This window comes from Natator depressus, chromosome 10 (assembly GCF_965152275.1).
Source record: "Natator depressus isolate rNatDep1 chromosome 10, rNatDep2.hap1, whole genome shotgun sequence".
Lineage (NCBI taxonomy): Eukaryota > Metazoa > Chordata > Testudines > Cheloniidae > Natator > Natator depressus.
Window position 1 is genome coordinate 2388034 of NC_134243.1, and position 23902 is coordinate 2411935.

A 23902-nucleotide genomic window follows, 5' to 3' on the forward strand; every position below is an offset into this window, starting at 1 on the left:
TGGGAAATTTGCTGCTGGAAAATGTAGTCCAAAATTCATCCTGATTTACTATTGTTTTAGCTAGCACAAACACCTGAATGCTCATCTTTAAGCCAATGCTTACTGCACGAAGGCCCCCCTGTAAACCGGCTGGAATGAGTTTACTTTCTCTCCTGATTGACTTGTCAAACTGCTGCCACCACAAACAACGCCACTTTTGAAGAAAATAGTCTCCACAAGCAGGAAGCCCTGAAATGCCACTTTTAATTTAAATAGTTTCAAACAAAACTCAGTTTAGATCAAATCCCAGAGCCACTGAAGTCAAGGAGTTTTGCCACCAGCTTCAACTGGTTATCAGGATTTGGCTCTTAATTCACAGTGAAAAACACTTCTCACCATGTTAACTTTCCAACTGTTGAACAACACTGCTGTCACTTTAATAAAAGAAAGTGACGCTATAGGTCTTCTTTACATTATCAAAATCATTACTTTTACACTTTTTCTGCATTTCCTCTCACCATTCAGAAATGTTTATATAAAAAGCTTGCCTTTCTAATTGGCTTCTTCCTCTTGACAAACTTATTCACGAACCCCAAAATTCAATGGTAGCGATAAGTCACTTCCATGATGATATACAAGGAACTGTGTCATCACAGTATAAAACAGCCCATTATAAAGCAAAAGCTTCTATTTTGAAGACGCAAATATCTTGGTGATCAGCAATGATACAAAAGGAAATACAGAATATAGGACATGTTTCCTAAAATACATTTGTAAACATTTGCCAGAGTGTGGCAATGGCTCTTTAACATAAATTGGAACAACGTTGACATGTGACAGCTTCATATATATGACATTTTTAAGAGTCAGTACCGGCTACGTAGAGTGGCTATTTATTCAGGTAATATACCTTTTTAAATATAAAAACATCTAGTTGGCATAACCTGGCACATAAAAAAAGCTCTTTTTTGCAACACCACCCTTATTAGCTCAGCTCAAAACTTTCCTCACGTTCTACTTTTTTTTTTGTTTTTTTTTTAAAAAAGGTTAGAACTGTTACGTTCAGTACATTTCGGCTGCCTAAAAGCTTTTATTTGTCATTTTTGTCTGCTGCTGTTCTTATCCATACCCTGTTTATGTTCAGCTACTATTGCAAATTCCACCACATTGAATAAAGTTTACTGAAAACTTTTTATTGTAATCAAAAAGTGACATAACAGGGCTGTAACGTATTCTGCAAATCATTCTGCTGATATTTCAGAACGGATATCAGCTTTTTCTGCCAGGCAATTAAAAAAAATTCAAATGTGAAAATTTTCACAGTACAGTAAACTCCACCCAAACTAATTAACGGTGGTTAAAAATAAGATGCCTTAGCAAAACCTTTCATGTTACATGGTCACAACTCACAATTCTGTACAAAATGTTCACTTTATAAAGCTCTGATGTAAAAATCAAATAATCAAGCAGCAGTATTTTAAGTGCAGCACAGGGTCTTCCATGTCATTATTTACAAAGCTTGAATTTGTTTACATTATAACAAAATTTAATACAGATGACTTAATAATTAAGTCAATTTTTCTTATCTGTCATTTTATACAGCGACAGATTTCACTTTTTGGTCATCTTTCTCTTTCTCCTTTTCTTTATCTTTGCTCTTCTTGGATTTTTTCTTCTTGTGTTTGTGTTTTTGGCTTTTCTCCAATTCAGATTCATTTCCAGTGTGTTTCTTATGTTTCTTGTGTTTTTTATGCTTCTTATGTTTCTTTTTGTCTTTTTTCTTTTTCTTTTTCTTGCTGTCCTGACTCTCTGCTGAGCTTGCGCTGCTGCTGTGGCTCCGAGTCTGACTTTCAGAAGGGCTCTGACTACGACTGTGGCTAACACTCGGACTACTTTGACTCTGGTTTCTACTTACGCCAGGTTGGCCAAGTGTTGCTTTAACTGCAGTCTCTTTAGATTTATCCACTGCCTTTTCTTTCAGTTCTCTAGTATTTCTTCCTATAGAGTCTTCATCTTTTGTCGACACATTACTCTCGCTGTCACTTTCATTGTAGTCTGGTACAAATGCAGCCTCATCAGTTTCTCTAGTTAAGTCAGAAGAGAGTCGAGAGGAGTGGCTTAACGGAGGCTTAGGTTTGATGGTGCTCTTGTCACTTTGCCCAGTAGCATGTTCTCTCTCATTTTTTGCATCCGGTGATCCATGTTTGTAAGATGATTTATTGCCACTTGTGTCTCTGTCTTTATTGCTCTTTGTTTCTGTTATGTGTTTCTCTCTCTCTTTACCTGAACTTCTATCTAGAGATTTGTGTTCGTCAGATGAACGTTTGGACTCATAAGCTGTTTTGTGATCATGCTGTCTTCTGTCCCTCTGAGGACTATAGCTGCTCCTTTTGGACTCTACGGTTCCCTTTTTGGACAATTCTGTACGTTCTTCTCTTGGTTTACTCTTCTGGCCTGATCCAGACTCTCTATTTCGAGAAGGGGAGTCTTTTCTCCTTGTTAACTCATTCTTTTCATCTCTACGCTTGAAACTAGAATGATCCCTGCTGCTATCATAGTCAGATTTTTTGTCCCTGTTAGGAGTAAAATCTCTAGTGGAAGAGCCACGCCCAATATCATGTTTATCTGAAGATCTGCTGTCTTTGGAAGATTGAGATAGGTTTTTTAGGTTTCCTTGTTCAGTCCCACGTTCTGAGTGGCCTTTTTCTGGTTGAACACTGCTCTTCCTTCTCTCAGAAGTGTCCTTGTCTGACACAGAATGATCCCGCTCTTTGGTTTTCCCTTTTTCATTTGACACAGAACTTTTTGAACTTTTTGCTTCATGCTGGGAGCTTTCATAATTTGCTTCTTTTGCAGTTTTCTGTGTTTTTTCCAAAGGCTCATTTTCTTTTTCATTGTGTTTCACAGGGTTTGTGGGCTTAGCACTGACATTTTTTACAACACTAGCAGGTTTTCCTACATTTGAAGGTGTTTGTGTAGATTTAACGTCTTCCTCTTCAGACTCAAAGTCATCTTTATCCCACTTTGACTGAGGAACCTGAATCATAATAATGACATCTTCAGCAGGGGCTGTTATATCATTATTATACTCTTCCATGGTCTTAATGACCGTTCGTTTTGCGTCTGGCTTTTCTTCAGACTTTCTAACAGGGCTGCCTCCAGTAGAGCTAGTGCTATGGTGGAGGGGTGGGGGGGTGGGAAGTAAAATATATACATTAATAAAGACCTAAAATCCAGTTACAGCAGATTATTTTTGTTAATCAAAGTGATATACTCTATAAAGTGGTTTTTGTTTAATTTCACAATTTAAACTCTAAATCTTCAATATTCCTTCCAAACAAATTCATATTATAAAAGTGGGCAAGAGAGGATGATTCCACAGGGTAAGAATTACGAGCAATAAATTAATATAGCATCTCCCTACTATGCATTTAATTAGTTTATGCACTAGATCATCAGATTGGGGAATCTCATCTGTAATTCCTGTGTCCCCTAGTTCCACCAGTACCAGACAAATAAGATAGTCCTCTTCAACTTGCAGTTCAGCAACCAATGACACTCTAATTTTCATCTGTCCAGCTGACACATGCCACCTCTGTGTTAGTTTTTTTTCTAGATATCACATTTATTTTTAAAATGCATGTTACAGTAATCCAAATCTCCCATCCTGGATGAGTATTATCTTGTTTTTAGCAGTAGCTACACCTGATGGAACAAAGGACAGCAACATGTTCTTCCCAGCCCCCACAATAAATGAGGCATAGTACACACCGCCAGTTGGGCAATACTATACATGAGTAGGTGACAGATGGGAAGCAGTCGCAGCATCAGGTGGTGTATCTCTGCACCCCCAACCTGGGTCCTGCGTGGAGTGGAACCTGTCTGAATTCGAGGATTTCGCTCAAAGCATGCTTGTTTTACACAAGTTTGATTTTTAATAGATTAGATTGTAGTTTAAGGGCTTGTCTACAGGAACAATTCGTTCACAGCAAATTGGGGTATGAATCTAGCCCCACACTAGCCTGCTGCAGACTAAGGCCTGGTCTACATGAGGAAATCAGGTCGGCATAACTACATTGCTCAGGGGTGTGAAAATCCACACCCCTGAGCAATGCAATTAAACTGACCTAATCCGGGTGTAGAACAGTGTGAGGTGAATGGGAGAATTCTCCCGCCGACCTAGCCACTGCCTCCTGGGGAGGCGGAGCACTTATCACAAAGGGAGAACCCTTCCCCGAGGTGAAGGTAATATCTTCACTGAAGCACTGCAGCTGTGCGCCACTGTAGCAGTTTGTGCTTAGACAAGCCCTAATTGCCCATGTGGACCCTGCTGATGTGCATTAACAGTTCGTTAACGTGCTTTGATCTAGTTCCATTTCAAAGAGGACCAGATAAAAGTGCATTAAACTGTTAGTGTGCCTCAGTAGGGTCAGACCCCAGCTTGCTGTGAACTAAATGTTCTGGTAGACAAGCCCCGACACTACAAGAGTTTGTACAGGTTGAACCTCTCTAATCCATCCGGTACCCTCGGGACCTGACTGGGGCCAAACCAGGTAATTTGCCGAACCACGGGAATTCAATGCAGAGTGCCAGCGGGTCTCCACTGGCATTCAAACTAGGGGTGCAGCAGCACCCCCAGGCTTTGCGCTGAGTGTGGCCCCCCACCCAAGGGCCCCGCTGCCACCCAGCGTCCCTGCCACCGGCCCCCCACCCAGGGGCTCCGATGACAGCCTCAAGTCCCAGCTGCTGGCCCCAGGTCCCCGCCCCCAGCTTGAACGCTGCAAATCAGCCGTTCGTGGCACTCCAGAAGCGCTAGGAGGGAGGAGGAGGAGGAGATAAGCATGGGGCCGCCAGCGCGCAAGAGGTGCTGGTGGAGGCAACAGTGGATGCTCCGCACCCGCTCATTTTCCCCCGTGGGTGCTCCAGCCTATGCCGGCCCACAGATGTTGCCAGACCAGGGAGTGCCGGATTAGAGAAGTTCAACCTGTAGTATAACTCTACCATTGCTTGATTGTGGTTCATATGCTCATTTTATTATCAATTTAGTTGTTCCTGTCATTAGACAACTCAAAGATTTTATTTTATGGAGAGCAGAAGAGAAAACGAGCAAAGAGGAAATCAGAAGGTACCTGGTGTAATCTACAAGAGTTGAACTGGATCCATCAGCTGCTGTTACTTTTCTTCTCATTTTTCCTTTCACTTTTTCTTGTTTAACTTTGCTGCTGGGTGGCTCAGGTTTCTCGGCAGGTTCTTTTGTAGGAGGTACATTTTCCCCACTTACAATCTTTTTGCCCGTTTCTCGGTTTAGTTTAATCTTTTTTGCTGGGGCAATCAGAGAAGCACCTTTGTCCTTTTCAGGGGATCTCTCTGCTTTTTCATCATCAGGCTCAGTTTTTCCCTTTGGTGATGGTTTCACTTCAGCAACTTCTGCTTTAGAGGTTTTTAATGAAGTGGTTTCATGTTCCTTTTCTACCTTTTCCTCTGCCTTTCTTTTTCTTTTTTCAGGTTTTGTATCAGTAGGTTTGCTTTTTTCCATCGGTTTTTTTGACTTCTCTTCCTTGCTTGATGGCTTTTCTGGCTTGGATTCTTTTGGATGCTCTTTCTTTGCTTTTTCGTCCTTGGCTGGTCTGGTTTCTGGATGCTCTTTTGTCACTTTTGGGTTAACTTTCCGTGGTGTGCCTAGCGCCTTCTCATCCTTTTGCGATGAAGTCGATTTAGTACTGTCTGTCTTTGGCAACTCCTCCTTTGTTTTTTTCACAGGAGGCTCAGTTCGAGGAGACTTTTCACGATCAGCCTCTGCTTTTTCTTGGGGTGCTTTAGATGGTTTTACTAAACTGTCTTTCTTGGTAGTGGCAGTTCCTTCTGTTTTCCGTTTTGTCTTGTCAACTTTTACTTTAGGTTTATCTTTCTCTTTTTTCTCCTTTTCAGATACTGGTTTAAAAGCAATAGAATCTGCTTCCATAGGCTCATCTCTGACAGGTGTAGCATCATCCCTACTTGGGAGCATGAACAGTGAGTCTGTTTTAATTTCGTCCCCCCCACCAGGCTCTCTGGGCTTTCGTGAGCCTTCCAACAACTCAGCATTGGGAAAGCCTTCACTCTCTTCCCCTTTCCTTCTCTTTCTATGCTTTTTATGTTTATTTCCTTTGCCATCTCCTGATGGATTTTCAGCTTCCTTTTCCTTTGATTTTGTAGGATCTTTAATGTTGTGGCCTTCTCGGCCTGAAGTCTTTTCTGGATAATTGCTACCTATATTGCGACTTCTATGGCTTTGTCCACTAGCAAAATCCTCTCTACGACCCCGAGCATATGGGGAATTCTCTCGCCTGGATCCTGGTGGACCAAATCGGTCTGGAGAAAAGTTCTCTCTATTCACTGGAGGTCTAGGCTGAGCTCCAGCAGCATAGCCCTTGTAAAACTTTTCATACCACTCTCGATAGTTCCTTTCCCATTCTCTGTATCTTTCCTTTTCAAATGGATCCCTAAAATCCACAGATCTGCCATAGTATGCTTTCATGTCATATGGTGGAACTTCTCTATACCGGTTAAAATATTCTCTCTCCCCCTCTCCTTGAGGTACAGTCCGCTTAGTGGGGGATTGGCCTCTAAAAACTGGAGATCTTGATCGTGAATGGTATCTTCTATATGGGGGTGACCTTGATCTTGAACGATGATATCCATGGGACCTTGACCTAGAACGATAGTTACGACTCTTCCCCCTGCCTCTTCTTGGGTATGGAGGTGATCGTGAGTATGAACGAGAGTGTGAGCGACTAAAGGATCGAGAGTAGGAACGGGAGCGGGATGAACCTGATCTTGACTTAGAGTAGGTATATGAGCTTCTAGAGTAAGATGAAGCACTATATGGTGACTTGGACCTTAAAAACAAAAAACCAAAACAAAAACACTTTTAATGTAAAATAATCCCTTCACTCTGCTTTAAAAAAAATTAAACCCATCCTCCCAAAAAAATGTTTTCCATATTTTGTTACCAAAACCACAGTAGGCGAGTTAACACAGTCATAATGACATTGCAAACTTCTTACGAGTAATCTGTTGTGTAGGAGTGTCTCTGCATGACATGCAAAAGTTGCTCTTATGTTTCGGCTAGCATAACAATTGGTGCAGGAAGACTACAAGCCCAGCGTCTAGCCCCATCACTCATTTCCATCATATTAACTACCATGTTTGTTAATTGATTTAAGGTGGTGTATAGTGGCCTCTACTGGTATGTGTAAGCACAGAAAAATATTTTGCTACTCAGCAAATCAGTCTGTACAGATCATTTATGTTGCAACAGGATGCTAAAAGGGCAAGTCTTAATGGCTGAAGTGCAGAACCAAGCATTAGAAGACCATGAATTACTTGAAGGCAAAGCTAAATCTTAACAAAATGCCAGCTCAGTCACAATTTAACTTTACTGCTGATTTGGTAATTTGCACAGTGTGCATAATATTCTGTACTGCAACATGACACACGATATTATTTAACTAATGCTTTCAGTTAGGACTCCTCACTGGAGGTAAGTGCAATACATTGATAAAGCCTAAAAACAGTGACCTTGTTTCAAGTAAAATTATATTTAAAAGCTTTTAGCTTTCAACTTGTAACTTTTGGTAATATTATAAATGATTCAGTATTACTACCAATACTGACAGGTTTCAGAGTAGCAGCCACGTTAGTCTGTATCTGCAAAAAGAAAAGGAGGACTTGTGGCACCTTAGAGACTAACAAATTATTCCGACAAACTGAGCTGTAGCTCACAAAAGCTTATGCTCAAATAAATTTGTTAGTCTCTAAGGTGCCACAAGTCCTCCTTTTCTTACTACCAATACTGTGATTTGTATAGTATTACTGACGAATTATTCAGACCAACGTTGCCGAACAGATCTGTACTATTAGGGTGGGAAGCTTTTGAGGACTTTCAGGACCCTGAAGATATTTTGCTTGTAGAAACTTTTAAAAAAGATGCCTAATTTAACATGACACTACACTTTTATCAGTTCCCCATGAAGTAGCCCTTCAACCATAATTTAACAAAAATGTTTTCAAAAAATTAAATACAACAGCAAATTAACTTTTTCTCATTTCTGAAAAAAGCTTAATGAAGTAAAGTGAACTTAATGCTAGTGAAAGGCACCAGATACGCAGTCCTGGAAGTTAAACGCTTCCGAAATATCCATAGATTAGATGACACACAGGCAGAAGTAGTGGAGTCTTTTCACACATTGCATAGAAACACCTACAGAGTCACGTAGGGAATTCAGTAAGCACATCTACTCAGTTTTAGGCCTGTGATGAGATGGTCTACAAGGGTGTCACCGTAGGCATAGGGATCTCCCTCACCCAAACCAGACTAAGTCATAATTCCAGATGGGTCAAACTGCTGCAAGATTATAACAATTTCCAGTCAATTACAATCAGGACCAAATTTTGCCAATGATCTTACCAATGAACTTGTATCATATTGCTAATCCCTCTGAAGAAAGAGGGACGGAATAGAACTCTTTTTAATTCTGCTAGATTAGTTGGCTCTGCATTAAAGACTGTGACAGAGTTGGGCAAGATGGCTACAGGATAGTAATAGAAGGCAGATATATTAGCCCCAGGCTAAGTAGGTCCCTTTTCCCTGGGTAAGGTAACAGGGAAGGTTCCAGAACAATCAGGAACCTTCCGGAGACAATTAAGACAGACAGGCTGATTAGAACACCTGCAGCCAATCAAGAAGCTGCTAGAATCAATTAAGGCAGGCTAATCAGGGCACCTGGGTTTTAAAAAGGAGCTCACTTCAGTTTGTGGTGTGTGTGTGAGGAGCTGGGAGCAAGAGGAGCTGAGAGTGAGAACGTGGACTGTTGGAGGACTGAGGTGTACAAGCATTATCAGACACCACGAGCAAGGTCCTATGGTGAGGATAAAGAAGGTGTTGGGAGGAGGCCATGGGGAAATAGCCCAGGGAGTTGTAGCTGTCGCACAGCTGTTCCAGGAGGCACTCTAGACAGCTGCATTCCACAGGGCCCTGGGCTGGAACCCGGAGTAGAGGGCGGGCCCGGGTTCCCCCCAAATCCTCCCAACTCCTGTTCAGACACAGGAGGAGTCGACCTGGACTGTGGGTTCAGAAAAACGGCCAAGCTGAGGGCTGCCGTGAAGCTCCAAGGTGAGCAAATCCGCCAATAAGCGCAAGACCCACCAAGGTAGAGGAGGAACTTTGTCACAAGACATGTAAAACAATTACCTGGAAAATGAGCGTCTACGTTCCTTTTGAATCTTCTTGTATTCCATCAATTCCTTAGCAAAATCATTTGTAAACTCATCAAGTTTGGACTTTTTCTTTTCTCTGTTAAAATAAAATTATAATGATAGTTTGAACATATAAACACACACAAAAAAAGACATCAAGAAACAAACATTAATATTAAAATATTTACACTGCATGCAAATAAAAAAATGAACATCCTATATTTTTGAAAAAACACTAATATTTCCTATATGAATTTCATGGCAAACTTTAGAATTACAGTTGTCTTGTTTTAGTTTTGTAGGTTTACCACCTTGTAATGCAAAGCACATTGGAAAATTTGCTTTATATGTCACTTTTGCTTATGACAGATGCACTTTAGTGTAATTGCTGTCCAATATGCTACTGAAAAAGAATAATGAAAAATAATGCAACTTCATTCAGAGCCAAATACTTACTCCTCTTTAAGTCTCCGCTGCTCTCTGTAAAATTCCTCCCTAGATAAAGGAGGTGCTTGTGTCGTTGGGATGGTATTTGAATGAGCCGTTGGTACTGCTGTTGGTACCCAAGGTGTTGATATGTTTGCAGGAGCTGGGGGGTATCCCGGTGGGGGGACATTGTACCCAGCAGGTGGAGGCTGACCAGGTGGAAACTGAGGAGGAAACTGTGGTGGAGGTACCCCCGGTGGAAGAGGAAGTGCATGGGGAGGTGGAGGAAACAGGGGAGGAGGAGGCACAGTCACAAAGACAGGTGTTGATGCTGGTAATGTTGGGGCCTGAGTCCTTTGTGTACGTTCACTATGCGGGCGTCCTCGATTTGAACTTCTAAAGAAACCCAAAAACACGTGTCACTGTTTGTTACACTCTGCCCTTATTTTAAAAGAGGAAAGTGAAGGAAGCTGGTGTCCATCTGAGGGCATTTCCTGTCCTTGTCCTCAATTTAAGTCTCAAACTCCACCCTGCTTATATGTCTGCTGATTTCATCCTATACTCCTCTTGCTCCTGACTCTCCCCCTCCATATCCTCACTCCCAACTGCTCCCTCAATCTTCTTTCCTCACTCTTTGTTTTGCAATTTTGGACAGATGCTCCCTATGCTTACAACAGTCTCCCACTTTGCGTGTACCAAATGCCCACCGCTCCTCTGCCAATCTTTGACACATTTAATACTTTGCCCTTTGAGCACTTCTCATCTTCAACGCACTGTACAAATGTTAACTAATCTTCTGTTGAACTTCTTTAAACTTCTTTCTTAGCGTCTTCCTATGTTGTTGATCTCACGATGATGCATCTGCACTTTCTTGTGCCTGAACTGCTGTCCTGTTTACTGATTTTGAGAGTTTAATATATTTGTGGTATGGACCTTTTTCCTTTTCTTTTTTTTTTTTTTTTGAAGTGTTTTGTAAAGAGCGAAGGATGCTTACAGCACAACAGTAATCAAATAAATGATTATACATCCCAGAAAGAAGGATCAGCTGGATGATGATATATAGGATTGAAAGGAATCAGCTTCACCATTTGAAAGCACTAAGTCAGAGAACCCAAAATTGCTGTCAGGTAAATGTTATGGGGGTTTTTTTATTTGCATAAATTTACTCATCTTAAACAATATTAACCAAATTCTTTAATGAATAGAACTTATAGCTGTGAAAGTGATTTCCAGCAGCTCCCAGTGGCGAAGCTGAGTCCTTCAGGCCTGTTCTGCAAACTGTCACAAGGGAAGTTTTCTGCCTGATTGTTTAAAATTATATTTGAGATTTTAAAATCTTTTTCACAGTTTATTCTTTGAAAGTGGGTTTATTTTTTGCAATATTTTGCAGATTACACTGAAATTTTTCTTTAGGTAATCCTAAGGGAATCTAGTGTTCCAATTTGTTAAAACAAATTCAGACTAAAGCATATAGAAATGGTGATTACCATTTGGCTTAAATTCACCACACCTGTCTACATATACTTAGATAACAGGTGGTTTACAATGAAATATGTTCAATAACCAAGTCACAGTTAAATTTAACAAATTAGCAAACTGATTAAAAGCACTAGAAAGTGAAATATTTTTTTGCAAATATACTTACGGTTCCCAGCCTGGCCTATTGCCTGCAGAGCGAACCGTATTGGTTCTTATTGGCTGACCTATTTGGGGGGGGAAAAAAAAATTCTATTCAGTTTATCTGAAGAAATATTTCTATAAGAACAGGGCTAAAGTTGTGGTTACTCACCAGTAGTGGGTATTGACTGTCCTTGTGAAGTCAGCTGGCCTTGTAATGCTGGCTGTCTTAGTACAGGAACCTGATAGCCCTTAGGGATCAAGAGGGAAAAATCAGAAGAGCAGCTTTCTCAAAACATAAAACTCATTACATATGCTCAAGTAAAATTTACCTTCTCTTCCATCACAGTGCTAATCGATAGAGAGGAAGAAGTTTTAGAATGTTCGGAGGCCGGCACAATAGCAGTAGGAGGTATAACACTATCAGCATCGCTGGAAAAAAAACCAAAGGACATAAGATTTGTGACATATTCAAATATGGTGTTTTAAGTTATTGAAAGAAAAAGGACTGAGGTATATAAGAAAAAGCTGCACAATTTTTAATTATTGCAAATAAGAAAATGTTGCATAAAAACAGATTTAGGACTGTAAAAAAGGTAAAGTACAAGTTTACTGAATGAGAGGGTCAGAAGGAAACAGGTTTCCAGAGTAGCCTCTATATTTTCACATGCAAGTTTTAGAATGTGTACATTTAGACTTTTACATATAGATCTCGGTTCCAGGGTATGTAAAATTTAGTACATACATACTTTCAAATAGAAATTTAGTGGCTGGGATGAGATCATTTTGAAATATGGCCCTCAGGTGTTTAATGATATAGGTATGCTATACTGTATTTGTTTTGTATTGTATTCTTGTATTTTGCTATGAAAAGCAGCTGTGTGTAAGCTCAAAAGCTCGTCTCTCTCACTAATAGAAGATGGCCAAGTAAAAGTTATTACCTCACCCACCTTCTCTCTCTAATAGGTAGGCTGACACTTTGTTTGACAGAGGTACTGTCTTGTAGGTTCAAACAACAGAGCTGGAGATGTGAGTCTTCAACTACAGTTTATTTTTTTTAAAGCAGACTTTAATATAATTTAATAGGAAGTTGTTCTGGACCTTAAATTTACATTGTGAAGAGTTACATTTACACAGCTGCTAAGTAATGCTCTCTGATTCACTATGCCTCAAACCTACATATGTTACTGTTGCTTTGATTTATGTATTTCATTGCAGCTAGGTCAGACCCTGTATGATGTAGATGACAGAACTTGAACAGAAGGAGCGATATGAATGTAAATAAGTTTTACCTGTAGATGCATTTTTGTAGTTTAAGAAAATGCACCATGTCTCCTCAATAGTAAGAAAAGCAAACCTAAGGGTATGTCTACACTGGAAACTAGAAGCGCTCCCGCGGCGGTGCTTTGAAGTGCGAGTGCGGTTGCACACAAGCACTGGGAGAGAGCTCTCCCAGCACTCCTGGTAATCCACCTCCATGAGGGGATTAGCTCTCAGCGCTCGGAGCCTGTCTACACTAGCGCTTTAAAGCACTCAGACTTGCTGCACTCAGGGGGGTGATTTTTTACACCAGCAAGTTAGAGTGCTATAAAATGTCAGTGTAGACATACTCTAACAGGAATCAAGAATGCTTTCCAATTGGAAGAGACTGATGTATCAAGTAACAAAATGGTAACTTTAGCTGCTGCTGTTCTCTGCTAAATTTAAAGAGTCTTCCCCCAGAAAAGACACTGGGAGAAGAATTCCTATAAGAAAGTAATCCTACACTGGGAGAGATTTAGTAGTGACCAAACAGTCACCAAGACATGTGCTTCTGGGGAACTGGCTGCTCTTGAGTGATGCATGTCACCAACGTATCACAAAACTACGTCTTTATTTAAAAGAATGGTGAGCATCTCCATAGGAGCAGACTAACGTAACTAATTCTTCTACAAAGAAACAGATACACATGAATTAAATAAGACTTGGTGTGCCGTACCTCAAATAGATAAGAAAAGTCTATGGAAACAAATGCTTGAGTACCATTCTCCCAGTACCACACGGAGTCCCTACTAAAAGCATAAGGTCTCACAAGGTCATGAAGTGTTCATATGTTGGATATATATAATGTGTCAAAGAACACAACATTGATTTCAAGGAGGAGTGGCAGGGGAAAACTAAGTTTGTGAATTCCACCCTATCAGAATACAAGGTGAATGAAACTTGGCATCCGGATTACTCTCAAGACCTGTTAAGTTACAGCAGGGAAAAGTGAAAGACAATATGATAAATGAGATCCTCCAAGGCTGTACTTGGAGCTGGAAAGGAGAGGTTTGTCTGTCAACCATCACTAAAGCACATATAAACAGCTACCAGACAAGATAACGCATTAGAAGTCAATGAAAGTGGAAAACCAGCATTAACATTTTTATTTCTTTTTCAGTTGCGTTAAACTACAAGTTTACTTACTGAAAAGGTCCTTCTGGTTTTTCAGAGTGAAGAGATATGGACATTGTTGCAGAGATATCAGCAGCAGGTGTGGTGGCAGAAGACTGATTTACTGGCAAAGTAGTTGTCACAGATGATTGACTAGGAGTCAGTGACGATGTTAGAGAAGGCGCAGAAGTGATTGGAATCATTAGAGGATCCTGTTGTCTGGAAACTGGAGGCCTTACTGCAGGTTGCAGGTTCCGCTGAACTGTCTGTCTTGGTGGTTGTATCTGCTTACGGAGCCTTTTTGTGTAGCCAGTTTCATTTTTGAAGTTGTTTACAGCCTAGAGGTAGAAAAATCATTGTTACATAAAAGTTACTAGTATGTATATTATGATCCCTATAAAAGACTTCCTTCACTAAGTGTTACGGTTGAACTATTCTCTCTAGTTTTCAGAGCTAACAACTGCACGGAGGTAAAAAAGGAAGTTCACTCTCTGCAGAGCTATTGTACGAGGCTGTCCTCAGATGGGAATAGCACTGCATTCGTTTGCACTTTCTTCATATTTTCAAGCTTCTCTTTGCAACAGTGAAAATTGGAAGCATGATTTCTTTTTGTGTAAACCAACATCAGAGCATCCTTTTGACAACATATATATTCAACAATGAAAATATGTCAACGTTTTTTGCTGAAATCTAGAAGTGAGCCAATTTTCTAATACCATAAATCAGGAAATTGCTCTGTATTTTTAAAGTGATCATTTCAAAATAAGCCATTAACAGATTTGAAAATGCAAATCTCAACCAGTCTTAATTATAGTGATGGCTCCATGAAGTAGAATTTTCCTGCCTCTTAGCTACTTACAAATAAGATGAGCTTTTCGTACATACATTATATGTAAAGTGAAGTTACCTGGCGTAAGAATTTGTTGGCAATTAAAGCATCAGGGGAAACATCTGTTTGATGACAAGTTGGGCAGGTATGTTCCTCTGATTCCAGTAGTGATGTTCTGATACCTGTGAACAAACAGAAGTACCTAGGCTAACAAATATTTGGGTCATACTTTACTCTCATATCCCTAAAAGAAAAGGAGTACTTCTGGCACCTTAGAGACTAACGAGTTTATTTGAGCATAAGCTTTCGTGAGCTACAGCTCACTTCATTGGATGCAGTGAGCTGTAGCTCTCAGCTTATGCTCAAATAAATCTGTTAGTCTCTAAGGTGCCACAAGTACTCCTTTTCTTTTTGCGAATACAGACTAACACGGCTGCTACGCTGAAACCTCTCATATCCCTGTACACAACGAACAATGGGGTCCAGGGGAAACATGGACGGGGCGGAAAACATTTAAACAGGGACTTATTGAGAAGTTCTAGTATGTAGTATTATACTTTAAAACAAATTCTGTGACCACACACTCATAATTAACAGGTTTCAGAGTAGCAGCTGTGTTAGTCTGTATTCACAAAAAGAAAAGGAGTACTAGTGGCACCTTAGAGACTAACCAATTTATTTGAGCATAAGCTTTCACTTGCATCCGATGAAGTGAGCTGAAGCTCACGAAAGCTTATGCTCAAATAAATCGGTTAGTCTCTAAGGTGCCACTAGTACTCCTTTTCTTTTTTCATAATTAACAGTTACTTTTACTAACAGATAAAGAAATGACAGGTTGATTACAAAAAATATTTTTTGTAAAAATAAGGATTTACAGAGTATAAAAAAAAAGAACCATTTCCATGGCTTTTTGAAAAATCCACCTTAAATAAAAAAGCACCACCTTGTTTGTACTTAAACATTGTTTAGTGTTTGCAAATCACAAAGTACAAGATAAGTTAGTGCATGACAGTCAGTGAAACTGATTTAATTAGTTTATTTTCATTGTCTAGTGGAGTGGGATACAATAAGTAATCTATCTCTAGATTAATGGGTAAATTTTATTCCTAAGAAAGCATTAGTAAATTAGGTTAAGATTATATTTTTAACTAACGGTCCTTTTAAAAGAAGAGTTTGAACAACAGTCTATCTTTCCTCTTGTTTGAGCCTCCAGTTAATTGCCAGTGTTGTATTTGGGATACTAACAATTTATATGGCAAATTGATGACAACTATTACCAAATCAAACAGAAACAAAGGAGAAGAAGAGCTTGAGAAAGCATTTATTCAAACTAGATGTCTTCAACATCAGGGACTATAAAAAATAATAATACAAGCGTTCACTTATGTTTTTCCATCCCTATGTAAAAAATTCCTCTAATCTGAGTTCCAGCTAAAATCATCTCCAGCATTCTTCCTTTACCCAAAAATAAAATGCAAGAATGTTCTGGTTAATAGATACCCCTGTTTCAGAATAAAGAGTAGTATAGCATTTTTTGTTAATTCAGATTCCTGTTCATTTTACACGATCATTTGGCATCTGAGTTAACTATAATGTCAGTCTATGGCACTTACATTCATCACAATAACTGTTTCCACAGCAGGGAATGACAACTGCATCGTTCATTATATCTTTGCAGATTAGACATAACAATTCATCTGGAATAGGATCGTCTTCTTCTGAGGAGGAGGATGGTTCCTCCGGGAGAAAAGGGGGCTTTTCCTTCTTCCCTATAGCATAAGCCTCCCTGAAAGAAATAATTTAATTTAAGACTATCTGTTTAAAGAAGGGGCATAAAAATCTCAGATTTTATAACAGAATTAATAAATCAAGAAAACACTTGCTAAACAGAATTCAACCATATACTTAGTATTATATATTACGCAAGAGAGATTTAATCTCTAAACAGGTAAGTGATTATTTATTGCATAATTAGCACAGATCAAACATGATACTGTTTCTACATAAGGAGGTACACAATGGAAAAATGAATTGAGATTTAGAAAAGGTTGAGTTTTAGCTGTATAACAGGTACCTTTTTAAAATTACAGTATGAACTAGATATAAAGGTTATGTAGATCCCTCTCCCTCAACCCACCACACCAATATTTTCTTGGTTTCTAACAACCACACAATATTACATAAAAACATTTGATATATATTGGTATTTAATGGGATTTTATCAGGGCAAGTAGTTATTTCTATTTTTGGACAAATTTTGATGTACACTACATACAATGCAACCACATTCATACCATCTGCCATCACCACCAAAACGTCCATATAAACCCAAGTATTTGCATTGATGTACTTTTGTAATCCTTATCCTTCCCTCCTTCTTATTGAGGATTCTGCACTATTTAAAAAAGTGTGTTTGTTGGATTAGGTCATCAGCATGTGTGTTTGTTGGATTAGGTAGGACCTTACAGAGGATAACTATTTTCTACTGAGTTAAAACAAATAGGGTGAACTCAGATTTCCTGAACTTCCAGTGCCTTTACTGAGTGAGAGCAGCATTTCCACCAGACCTGAGTTTGCAGTGTGTTTTGCACGAAAGAGTTTTGGATTTCAACATATGAACAGCTTCAGCATCAGCAAGGTTTTCCACAGGCACGTAGGTATTTATTAATTCTTGCTATTACTATTTTTTTGGTGCATCTTAATCAGTTTACATAAAAACACTAAAGACCATCTGATCTTAAGACCTTTGGTGTCTTGGCTGAAACTGGCAGTTTCATCTAGAGCTGCTCAGTGTTTTGCAAGAAACCTATGAAGTAGATGTAGCATAAGCTGAAAATCAGCTTTTTTAAAAAAGTGCTTAACTACAGCTGCAAATATTATTTAAAACATCATCATCAGCATTCCTATAGCAGTGAACCTGAGGTAGAGAGTTTAGGTGACTAGTGCAATTCACACCAAGTCAAGGGCACAGAATCTCAACTCCCTGAGCTAGCCAGTAGAGAATGCTGCCATCTCAGTGTTAGCCATTTTTATAAAGTGTTCAATTTTAAGAAGCTTTTCATTCAAAGACCAACTATTCATTTTCAAAACCTTTCTATTATACTTAAATGAAGGATTTATTTGTAAGCCAAAGCTTTCTAGCCAGCAATGGAAATGGACAAGATCAGATGCTGTTGCTGTGCATACCCCAAAATGTTTCAGGCTTTTGCTATGTTTACATAGCCCAATATTCACTGTCTCAGTGCTAATTTCTGTGAACTAATATGCATGCTTTATGACACATTAAAATATTAGCCCAGCATATTTCAGTCAAGGTTTTCAAATCATTTTACTGCCAAAGTGAATTATTTGCAACAGCAAACTGAACACAGTCGGAGGGGCAGAGAGGGTGCCTAGACATGGTGACACACACACACCTGTGTATTGTGTGCATATATCTGCATAGCAAGTTACGAGCATATGTACGAATGGAACAAGAAAAAGGTTAAAAATACATTTACATCAGCTTCAGGGAGTACCAATATTTTCCCAGTTAGAGCCACAATGACAAGTTTGCCACGGTTGCACCCCATTAGCATTATACAGAGCAGACCGCAGCCACTCAGATACTGTGCCAGAGCCCCTGGAGACCACAGATGCCAATCTACATTGCTCCATTTTGATGTAGTCTCTGTTGGTTATACTTTGGCCACCTCTGAAGTACTAAATACTTACGCATCAATAGTTGGTATTGCATATTTTCCTGTGTTTGTAAGCATAGCACCCTTTGTATTGGGATCTTTCACTTCCATCATGAAACTCCTGGGAATTCCTGTGCTTTTTTTAATCCTGGGAACAGACTCAAAATTTTTGTCCTGTTAAGAAAAAGAATCCAGATATATTTCAGCTTTAAATGGAACCCATTTAAAAGGGCATCTGAATGCTTAAGTGTGTGAGAGTGATAAAAAAATTTTATTTAATTTTTTTTCCTTTGCAAATATGAGGACTGCATGATAAATACATATAATTCCTTAACTGACTAAGACACTGCAAAGAATCAGGCAGGTATTTTGAACAAAATGGGACAACTCCTGTGCTTGAAGTCAAACACAAGCACAGGTCTTTGCAGTACTAGGCCCTAAAGTGATAATCTCTCCATTCATGTAATAGTGGCCGTAAAATATTTATGCTACAGAGTAGATGTCACATACATTTGAATCTACAGGAGGAGAATGGTTGGAAGACGCATCCTCTTTACACTCATGTGTACAATGATAAAGCATTCAAATGTGAATTGGTTTATTCATACAAAATCGATATTGAAACTATGGAGGATGTGACAAGTCTCAGGTAAGCATGAAGCATTCCACAGCTTGCAATATGAAAGTGCAAGACGCACTGGGATGAGGTAAAGAGAGGGCTTGCAATACCAACGCAGTGGAAAGTACAGGACATATCCCCTTCACCACAATCTCTCTCCTTTTCTTTACTGATAAACTTAAAATATTTTAGAAGAAAATTCTTCTAAATTTTCCTTGATTTTTGACACCTCCGCACACAGTTTTTAGAATCCATTCTATAAACTCACATTACTCCACACACTGAAATGAGGCTAACGATCATGAATATAAATAACTAAACCTTTACTCCTTACTTCAAATGTGCAATTACTACTTTTAAAAATAGATCAGATAGATAAACATATTGCAGAGGTCCCCCCCTCCCCCCTTAATGTCTTGCAATTCAGAGGAACACAAGGCAGAAAAACTTCTCAGAATGGAATATTTATCTCTACAGTGCATTCCTATTCTGGAAAAAGATACTAACTCTGAAAATGAATTTTTTTAAATACATAAACTAAATCCAGCCAGAAATCTGAATTACTAAACAAAGCTCTCCACTCTATCAGAGTGGATGTCCTGTCAACAAATAGTATACAGTTAAACACTATCAGCTACTATGCATAGGCACAAAAGGAGAAATTCAGAGCAGAGTTTCAGCGTTTGCTATGAATTATCTTGCCTATGTGTTTAAGTTAGATCATAAAATGCAATAAACTCATACTACTAAAAACATAACAGTGCAAATCCCTCCATAGACTCTTACCCCATTTGTTGGACAATTCTTTATGTAATGACCAGGTTTTCCACAACGAAAGCACGTATAGGATGGTGGAGGTGGACCCAAAGGTTTCTTCATGTAACTAAAAAGGTTTAAAAAAGGTGTGTCTACAGTTTTTAAACAGAACATAAGCATATCTGTACAATTTGTCCATAATCTTCAAGGAACAGATTTGACATTATAAACACTTACTTGATTGGATCATATTCATGGCCAGACTGTGACATCATAGCTTTTATTTTATCTTCTTCGGAAGCATTGGCTTCAGCCAGATTGGCAGTCTGTTTAATAGGTAATTATTTGACACACACATTAGAAACACAATTAAGTCCACACAGCCAAAGACAACACCACTCATCCAATCCTGTAAAGAGCAGCACAAATCTAACTGAAGTTGCATCAAAATTGCTGCTTATATTTTATATTGTCATGAAGATGTTCTGGGGAGTCCTTAAGCCATTACATGATGTTTGTGTGCCTGTTAGACTACTTGAGAAAAGCTTTCTTGGACACTCAAAACCTTAGGCTCTGTTTGTACCTTACATAAAGACTTGTGTAACTGCTCCAATTTTCTTTAAAACAAAAGTGGACTTGGACTTAAGCTAAGTGTACAAAAATCTTATTCAGTACTTTTAAGTTAAAGAAACTGAATATTAAGCTCCAGACTACATGAAAAAGTACGCTCAGTGTATTTGTATTTATTCAGAAATATGGATAACAAGTAGCAATATTTACATTTCAGTGTTAAAAGGACACTCAACTTGAATGATTTGAAACTTACTCTTTTGTTTGTTTTGTTTTAAATAAAGTCTGGGTCTCTGATATAGCACCCTTGAAGAGAACGTGCTTTTAAAATTCCTTTAGTTTTTTAAATAAGGGTATGTGTATTCCCCTCCTGAAGTTTTTAGAAGGGTCTTTTCAGTAAAGCAGAAATTGACTATACACAGAGTTCTGTCACATGTAAATAGACTAAAAATGTATTTTTCTTAACTTTACACTATGAAGTGTTGTAACTACAGCAGATACAAAATTTGTAGATAAATAGCTTTCAAGTTGACTGTCTCTCTTTAATATGAAAACTGTAAATGTAATCCTCATATGTGGAGCTAACCTTTCAAAATACTGAAGCCAACTGAGGAAAAAAAAATTAAAATTTACCAGTACTCGTTAAAATATTTCATTACACACTAGTCCAGATACAAGCAGGGTCTAAGGGAGTGACTGCTAATTACTTGGATCTTCAAGCACCTAGCATTCAGATCAACCACTCAAAGTATTTTATCTTTTTATACATTCATTCACAAAAGCAACCAACTAGTTTCAACATTTTATTAAATGGTTGTTTCATATACATAGCTTTTCTTAACAGTAACATCATCCAGATTGACATCTATGAAACCATTTCCATTAACATTTACAGAAAATGTGATTTACAGATACTTAACTAATTTGTTTGAACCCAAACAGTTTACAAACACACCCAAAAGCACAAAACATTAGTAGGAATAGACCAAAATTCCAATATGGCATTTAATACATAATAGGAATAAAACAGAAAACTGTTAAACACATTGCCTCCATGCTAAGCCAATCTGCGCTGAAGAGGTTAAAGTAAGTAACAGTTTTGAGGTGCTTTATGTTGTGTTTCTGCATTTTTCTGAAATACTTATGTTCTATCAAAAAACTTAAAAAGGAATACACCACGTGGACAGCTTTTCACATCTTAGAATAAGAAAGTTGACATGAGCTTACAAAACCGAGGACAGATTTAGGGACAGCACTAATGGAAGCCAATCTCTTTAGATGGCTATTTTTCAAGTTAAATTTCTTTGTTGCCAAATGAATGTAAGATTTTCATGTTTATAGTGGAGGGGAAGCTGCAGATGGAAAGAATTATATTTTTCCCTGGAAAACAAACACCAGTCTTTACTCTCAAAAGAAAGGAAGTCTAACTACTCTGTATAATGTCCTAACCTTTCTAATCTTTCAAATTTTAAAAGAGCAATAATTTACTTGGCTGATACTATAGTATCTTTTTAGAAAGTGTAGTCACTAGTGCTTTCCCAAACAAAGTCACACATCATTGAGCAGAAAATGCAAGCAGTTTCATAGCAAAACATGGGATATACAACAGTTTCAATAGGTCACATTTGCCAATATGCCACAAATACACATTGGTATATTCCTATAAACAATTGATACATTTACACAATTTACAAGTCTGTGTTCAAACAAATTAGATTGTATAAATGTTGTCCACTGTATATATACTACAAGTCTACAACTTATGAAATTATGTGCAACACTCAAAGAATTGGTCTAGCACTGGAAAGTCTAGAAATCCAAAAAATAACCGTGCAATTGTCCATGTTAACGAAAAGCTTCTATTTTGGCTGTTGCAAAAAACTCTGGCAAGTCCATAACTTACAGCCAAAATATTATTAAATTCTTCTTTAAAAATTGTGCTAGTTTCCAATGGAAAATTAACGGAACGTATGAAAGAAACGGTAAACAGCTTCTGAAGTGCTTCTTCCTTGTGTCTTGAAGATGAGTAATACTGCAACATTATGCTGAGGCTGATAAGGTACTCCCCTTCTATCTTCCCAAACTGGGAACTACTCTTTACAGGATAGTATCAATCAATATATACACAAATTTTCAAGTTAAAGTCAGCACTTTTCACTAAAATAAAATTTTGCTCATATTACAAAATTAGCCAGATATAGAACACAATATAAGACATTTAAATATCAAGCAAACAATTCATTCAGTTTTATTTGACAAGAATATATATGTATATATACCTTTGTAAGCTGGGCCAGAGAAATAGATGCAGAAGAGTCATCAATCTGTTCACAAAAAATTAAACACACATTCAAGTTCCACAGTCAAAACATAGCGATATTTAGCCTCTATTGTAGTTTGAACGTCTACTCTGGGTATTTTTTGTGTGTGTCATTGACAGAGGCATTTTCCAAAGTAGTGCAATTTTTATTTGCACAAAAGAAATGGGGCCCAAAACCACGGCAGCTTTAAAAATGTGCGATAGATCAGGAGAGGCCAGCTTCTAAGGGGAAGACACTAAAATAGTGAAGCAACTTGCTTAAATCAATGTATTGACTCAGAGCCTCTTCTCCCCTTGATGAGACCCCATAGCGCCCTAAATCAATAGGACTCAATATATTACGGACAGAACAAATACTTCTCACTTTGTAGCTAACTGGGTTAAATTTTTTAAAATAATTTTTTAAAGTTAGTTTGAGAAAGAATTGTGTTAACATATAAATATATGTTTACTATATTTTGTAATTTAACACTTAATCATGAATGAGTGTGGTTATGCTTTTGTGAAGTACACAGTCGCCTGTTGCCAAAAGAAAGAACAGGCATATCAGCCCAGAGATAAAATCTTGTCAAAAAAAATCCATTTCATAAAAGCAATCCTTCCACTTATCTATGAGTCGCAAAATAAACTGTCTGGATCAAATTAGGACAAGTAAAAAGCTGTATAATTCTATATGTCATAAGAGTTTACTAGAACAGGGAAGAAATTAAACGAGTCCATTTTATTAAAACAGAAGGGCATATTATAAAATTGAACTGAAAACGTGCAACTGACTTTATAGAGATTTCAATATTTAACATCCTTCACGCCCCACGCCCCCAAAAAGGACAGTTTTTAATAGCAGTCATGAGGAGCAGTTATGGACTCCATTATGGACAAAAGCAAGAAAGCGTACTTTCAGTGACGAAGATAGACTCAGGTCCCAACCCTGCAAGCTGCTCATCCATGCGACCCCCATATGCTTGCCCAAACAAAGTACCTTGCAGGAAAGTGGCTGATTTTAAAGGCTTCAAATGGATCATTGACTGCAGCATAAATTAGATTGCCTATTCAAAACGATTGGTAATATGTAATTTTTCCACACATGAAAAGGAAAATTCCTGTGCTCTTTGTAGAGGTATCAAATTGTAACATGCCACCACCACCACCACGGATGAAATGATTAAATAATCAAAATAATACTTAATTATCAAAATAAAATTTGTAGAGAGAAAATATTTAGAAATTTTGGGCTCAGTGGTTATTTTGTCTTAAATTAAGCTGACTGGAGAAATGGAATAAAATTTCACAAGTTAGAGACCTCTCAAGTGAAGCCAATACTATCACTAGCATAAGCTGGAGAAAGATTAAAAAGAAAAAAAAAAGTAATGGAACAGGTTTTTAAAGAATCCTATAGAAATTCTACATTACTTAATGTAGTAGAAATATGCCACAGAATAATTGTATTATTCCAA

At 38.2% G+C, this 23902-nt stretch overlaps 1 protein-coding gene across 2 annotated transcripts in view; it reads right to left on the reverse strand.

Moving 5' to 3' along the window:
- Positions 1-201: 201 nt before the first annotated feature.
- Positions 202-23902, reverse strand: part of RBBP6 (RB binding protein 6, ubiquitin ligase) — a 42756-nt gene continuing 19055 nt past the window's right edge. The window contains exons 5-18 of one of the 2 annotated variants that reach the window (XM_074964969.1): positions 22408-22452; positions 19796-19884; positions 19589-19685; positions 18218-18357; positions 16117-16289; positions 14582-14685; positions 13708-14012; positions 11592-11691; positions 11432-11510; positions 11288-11345; positions 9673-10038; positions 9212-9313; positions 5109-6857; positions 202-3152 (exon numbers count right to left, since the gene is read on the reverse strand). In XM_074964969.1, coding sequence (XP_074821070.1) covers positions 1574-3152; positions 5109-6857; positions 9212-9313; positions 9673-10038; positions 11288-11345; positions 11432-11510; positions 11592-11691; positions 13708-14012; positions 14582-14685; positions 16117-16289; positions 18218-18357; positions 19589-19685; positions 19796-19884; positions 22408-22452 — 4986 coding nt within the window. In that variant the 3' untranslated portion in view covers positions 202-1573. The remainder of the gene's footprint in view (positions 3153-5108; positions 6858-9211; positions 9314-9672; positions 10039-11287; positions 11346-11431; positions 11511-11591; positions 11692-13707; positions 14013-14581; positions 14686-16116; positions 16290-18217; positions 18358-19588; positions 19686-19795; positions 19885-22407; positions 22453-23902) is intronic. The other variant, XM_074964970.1, reaches the window with a different exon arrangement.